Source organism: Arachis duranensis, chromosome 3 (assembly GCF_000817695.3).
Source record: "Arachis duranensis cultivar V14167 chromosome 3, aradu.V14167.gnm2.J7QH, whole genome shotgun sequence".
Classification (NCBI taxonomy): Eukaryota; Viridiplantae; Streptophyta; class Magnoliopsida; order Fabales; family Fabaceae; genus Arachis; species Arachis duranensis.
The window spans coordinates 93474699-93480639 of record NC_029774.3 but is presented as its reverse complement, the minus strand read 5'-3'; the positions used below and the strand labels follow the sequence as shown (position 1 = coordinate 93480639).

The 5941-nt window shown below is 33.5% G+C and overlaps 1 protein-coding gene across 6 annotated transcripts; it reads right to left on the bottom strand.

Moving 5' to 3' along the window:
• Positions 1 to 773: 773 nt before the first annotated feature.
• On the bottom strand, positions 774 to 4915 carry LOC107479768 (uncharacterized). Of its 6 annotated transcripts, XM_052258837.1 has the most exons (11): positions 4709 to 4915; positions 4181 to 4395; positions 3915 to 3970; positions 3626 to 3829; positions 3403 to 3511; positions 3224 to 3306; positions 2705 to 2768; positions 2485 to 2602; positions 2117 to 2268; positions 1889 to 2000; positions 778 to 1457 (listed from the first exon to the last, which is right to left on the bottom strand). In XM_052258837.1, the coding sequence occupies exons 4-10, from the start codon at positions 3748 to 3750 to the stop codon at positions 1917 to 1919; spliced, it is 735 nt and encodes a 244-aa protein (XP_052114797.1). In that variant the 5' UTR covers positions 3751 to 3829; positions 3915 to 3970; positions 4181 to 4395; positions 4709 to 4915; the 3' UTR covers positions 778 to 1457; positions 1889 to 1916. The 6 variants fall into 6 exon arrangements, with proteins under 6 accessions (XP_052114800.1, XP_052114797.1, XP_015955358.1 ...); XM_016099872.3 differs by lacking the exon at positions 4181 to 4395; XM_016099875.3 differs by lacking the exon at positions 4709 to 4915 and having other exon boundaries at positions 4181 to 4496.
• Positions 4916 to 5941: the final 1026 nt, after the last annotated feature.

The window sequence follows — 5941 nt, the reverse complement described above, 5'->3', positions numbered from 1 at the left end:
TGCAATGGCTGCGAGCTGCGCGATTGGGGGGGACTAGGGTTCTTCTTTCGATTTCAAAATTTTACTTCAGTTTTAGAGAGTAGAGGAGAGGACTGTGGGATTGGGTTACAGGTAATGAAAAGGATTTAGGGTTTCCTTTTTTTTAAAGTAAAAACGGCTTCATTTGGAGGGGTTTTTATCGAATTGGAAACCCTTTAAAAACCGATCGGTTCTGATGGTTCACCAGTTAGCCACTGATTCGACTGGTTCTGTAACCGATTTTTTGCCAGACGATTTATGAGGCTAATCGAACCGGTCTGGTTAACTATTTTCGGCTAACCCGATTGAACTGGCCAGTCCAGTTCGATTTTCTGATCTGTCTTTTATATATCTTCTTATGACAATTCTGAAATTCCTCTAATTAGACTACGTGGTTAGGTTCTCACTCCCTACAGATTTCTCTTTTTAGGACAAATAAGGAGTTTAAGGAGTTTCTTCTGCGCCTTTGATTGTGTTGTATATATCTTAGTTATAATTTTTTTCTTGCCTTATTATATATTTTTGTGAGATAGGAGTTGTGATTTGTAATGATATGTATGCATGGTATATATATATATATGTGAAGATTGTAATTGAATTTGTTTATATATGCATGTTTATAAAAAGATAAAGAATTTTTGGTTTTTTTCTAAAAAAAAATACAGCAATACAGTTTTGAGTTAAAGACTCTTATTTTATTATTAAGTATATAGAAGTCGTCGTAATACTCTCGCTATCAGAATAGTGCAGTCAGAAGCATGACATTGTGATAATATGGGTGTTACACTTGTCAATACTTTACATGCACGGCTTGATTGGACAAAGCCAAGTAGAGAACCAGTCATTTACTATCCTCTCTCCTCATGGAACCAATACCATTTCCAACTGGTGGATAACGCCAATAAAAGAAGAGGACATGCGTATGGGAAAGAGGGACAAATAAAGACTAAATGAAGCTTCTAAAAGTATTAATGAGATTCTTACATGAAAATGGGTGATTTTTACTTTTACTTTTTATGGTTTATTTTGAGATAGTGTGCAACTTAAATAATTATTTAGCAGAAAGCATCAGTTTGACAAAGTTATTTGGGTGAAGCTCTGAGTTGAAGCCATTGTCCGTGTACATAAATATTCGGAGAAAAATTGGTTCCCGTGTCAGATCATCCTTAGCTCCTAGACTTAGGCCACCAGTTACTATTAGATGAAAATTGCATGAGTATCAGTCTACCACAAAGTGATAAAACTTGGGAGATTAAAGCAGAATAAGAGATGGTCTAAACTGTCTCCGAATGTTGGCGAACAATATCGATCTCCATTCTACCCTGCATTTTTCTGGAAGCAGAATAGCTTACCAGATTGCCTTGTTTTTTAAATGATTTTCAAGGCCTCTTCTATTTTTACTGCCATCAATTACGCTCATTAAATTCAAGTTATATGCCCTGCAAATGCAATGCATTATTTTTACACATCAGCATCTCTGGTAAAGTAAGAAAGTCTGCCATTAATAATTCATGACAAGAAAAGAGATATTTTCAGTGCATAATTAATCGCATTTGCACCACCTACTGCAAAGTTTTATCGTTCATTCTATGTTATAGACACTGTATCACCAGCTTGAGTTCACAAGGCAATTTAAGGTTAGGTCAACAATAACGGTTTTTCAGCTTTTGCGCTTAATACTTCGATCCTAAATCTAGTTTGCATACATTTGGAAGAGTCACTTGAAATTGAAGGGCTTAAGAACCTAATGGATCACTCAGTTGTCAGTTCTGGAATGAGCAGAACATGACAAATAAATCACTAGTATTTATTCAATTACTTGAAGCATTTCATTATATTAGTTGTCAGATTTCAAGCCAATCAAACTTACCAAACAAGGTATCTGACTATCCGTTATATTACATCTTAATCCAAACATTTGGAATTGATGTATCAGATTCCAATTTACAGTCAGTTTGAAGAGCTGATAACCAACAGTCCACCTGGAAGTTGGTAATACAGAACATATTTAGAAGTTGGTAAAAAAAATTAACATCATGATATGAACTATTTACAATCTATTCAGACTGAAATAGAAAATATCTTAACTAAGACACACCTGTATCTTAGAATTGCTTGAGCACTCATAACGTAATCCGAGCTGAGTCAAAATATAAAAGGCATATTGAATCTCATCATCACGTTTGAAACTTGGTAACCTCCCTACCTCAATGATGTCCGATAGAAGGGTCGAGTCCTGAGGACTTAGATCTGCAACTTTACCCTTGTGAATGAAATCCAGTCATATGAAAACTTGAGAACAGTATATTTTATTGAACCAACCATGTGAAAACAAGTTATTAATACATTAATCACATAAAAAAATGTATGTATTTATATTAAATCAAAGTAGTTATGAAGAAACTGGAAATTCTTAGGAAAACAGGAGATGAATAGAGAGAAAATGATTACAATTAACAACATTACCTGTACACAACAAATATAAGAATATACATTCTCCGTGGAGAACAACAAAGCGAGGAAGCCAATCATCTACTTCTGTATCATCTATAGGTGGAGGTTCGCCTGGTAGGGCTTCCCATCTCTGAAGATAAAGATGAAAAGCAAGTTGAAGCTACATTAGTAAAAAATCATGAAGTGCAAACCAAATAAAATGTAAATTGATGTGGGGCTAGACAGTCAGTACAGTTCGGATGTATAAGTAGCCAGATAGACGTGCTGACCGCAAAACTTCATCAACATGTTCCACTCTATGAGAAACAAAAACATCCTCTACAGTTATTTACAGAAAATCACAGAAGATTTTATTACGTCATGTAAGAATTCTCTATAGAATTGAGAGGATCAAGTATTCAAGTGGAGATTGAACACTGAATTTCACCAGTAACTCATTGTAGCAATTTCAACTTCAGTGAAGACCAGAGAGTAGAATAACTAGCGCCTTATGTATATACTCAAGTGGAGAATGATGCAAGAAATGGAAATGGAACCTTTCTTATTACTCAAACAGTCACCCATGTCTAGCTTCGAAATATATATACTAGCAAATAAACTCATATGTTTGTTTCTTTGATCAATGACAGTAAAGAAGGAGATAGCAAACTACACGAAAGGTAACATAAGGTAAACTAGTAGTGAATTGACAATTATAAAAATACATTATGATGGCGAAGTCCATAACAGTCTAAAGTTGTGGATCACTCACCGAGCTTTCAAATGAGCTTCCCTCTCCTCTATATCAGTAAGTTCAGATCGAAGTGACTCTACTTCTGCAACAGTTAGTTCTACCTACAAATCATAAGTTTTGTGTTGGTAGGATAAAGTAGGACCTTCATCAATAACAAAAGAAGCAGTGAAGCACAGCACAACTGCTTTAAGTCGAACCTTCTCCTGACCTTCATTACTGGAAATCCATGAGAGCCGCCTCGGAGAAAACAAGCTCAGCATCAAAGCCGTCTTTAATTTCCTTCGGGTCCGCAAATGGTGTGGGGACCTAAACTAAGCTAGCCTTAGTAACAACTTTCATAAAATTATAAACTCAGAATAATCTTAATAACTTTCCAATTTTCATTTTCATGTATTCCTGCTTTCAATCAGGATAGAATACCTTGGGGATTGATCAGTTTGAGGTTCTGTAATAGACGATGATGTGTTTTCAGGAGATTCTTGACTTGATGTTGGAACTTGAAAGTGATCAGGAATGATATTTAATTTTGCAGGACCATCATCCATGAAATGACTTTCTTCCTGAAGGAAGGACAAGCCTATATTGGAGGAAGATAGCAACGGTAAGTTTGAAGGATGACTTATCCTGTAAAGTTAACAACACCAAGAAGTCAGAACAACAATGCAGCATAATGGCATCACTTTCCGTGGCTAGTCTTTAAGTTTCTCACCAGTTTGTTCAATTCAACAAATCATTGGAGAATGGTCCAGGCATCCAGCTGCAGCCCTGAATTGTGAAAATAAATAAATAAATAAATTTAAACAACATGTATATAGGAGTATATTCTTTTCATATTAACAAAGTAATGGAATGACATCAACTCTTTCCACTCAAAATCCAAGGATTCCGAGCATAAAGAATGCTAACAAGAAAAATGAATTGTTTGACAAGCCAAAACCAATCAGACTAATAAAATTGAAGACAGAAGCACGTTACATTGAGTTAAGACTTAAGAGCACTCTGATTTTGGAATATAAAATCCAAGCATTCTAGAAAAAAATTTTTTGGGCAAACTGCTGATCGCTTGGAAGTAAAATTTATAGTTCGAGAGCTGACATCAGATGAATCATTCCATTGGATTTTCGACACTTGAAACAAATTTACATCCTGTTCTTGTTATTTATCTGACACTCACAATTCCCAAGCAGCTCCTGTGTGAAGACCAGATTATTAGGCATTTAATATCCTCATCTATTTGTGTCACTGCTCAAACAGTCATACAAATGCAAATAATTAACCTAAAAAAAAAAGACGAGGTGAAGATGAAAAGGAACGCAGGGTGAGGAGCATGAAAAGTAGATCGACATATATTTGGTGAATTTGTTCCGAAGTGAGGAAGGATCGGAGATAATATTAACAAGCAGTAGATCAATTAAATAGAACAAACCGGAAAACAGATATAGCTGAGAACCGATAATAATAAAAATGAACAAGTTGAAGGAAAGAGAAAGTTGGCGAGCACACCTGTGGCTTTTGGCCTGTGGGGAGGGTGGAGAGAGATTCGGAAGGGATTTACGAAATTGAGTGGAAGCTCAAGACGCGGGTATTCGCGAACGGTTGTTTAGTTTGCTGCCCTTACTTTCTTAATCTTAGCACTAACCGTCGTCTATCGCCCAATGATGACACTTTAATTAAAGTATTAAACCCATCCTGTTCTTATATTGCTGCCAACTCAACACCAATTGCTATGTATTATCATTGTGCTACTGCTACTTATCACATCATACCACCACCAACGCAGTGAAGGCACCAACCATGTAACCCGTTGACTTTTCCCGCTACTTTGTTTAGGGGAAACATTTTTTATTTAAAAAATTTAAAATTTTAAAATATAATTTGTGAGCAATTTAAATTAATAATTTTTTTGTATTTGTTTGTACTTAATTTTTTAAAAGGGAATCACTTAGATAAAGACGCTTAAAACGTCTTTTTTTAAAGATAATTTTTAGTAATTAAAATTCAATACATATAGTCGATTAAATTGTGTTGTTTTTATCAAAATTAGATAAGATAAATTAATTTGGCCGAAAAATTGATAAACTAAATCTTGAACCGGTCTAAATTAAATTTTTTTTATAAAAAATGACTAAAATACTTCTATTATATATATTTTTTTAAAATTTGAGAATCCTAATAAATTCTAATTCTACGACAGCGCATAGAGAAGAGTAGGATTAGTATTTAGAGTTCTCAGTATATATAATAAGAATAAGAGTATTTTAGTTATTTTTATAATAGATATATTATAGTAACTTTTATAAAAAATATTAATTTAGATCGATTCAAAGTGTAGTTCACCAATTTTTTAGCCAAATCAATTTATCTAATATAATTTTGACAAAAATAATACAGTTTAATTAATTATATATATTGAATTTTAATTACTAAAAAACATCTTAAAAAAACGTTTTAAGCGTCTTTATTTGAGTGGTTCCTTTTTAAAATAGGTGGTTTCAAATAATGAAAAAGATGAATTTTTAAAATGGACCGTTCTAAATAATGAGAAAAAATAAACAGTTTTAAATTACTATTTCATTCGATTTCAAATAATAGAAGAGATAAATTTTTTAGAATTGATAATTGTAAATACAAGAAGATGAACAATTTTAACTCACTAATTTCAAATAATGGGTGAGATGAATTTTTTAGATTGGACAGTATTTCAAATAATGGAGGAGGATGAGCAATTTTAAATCA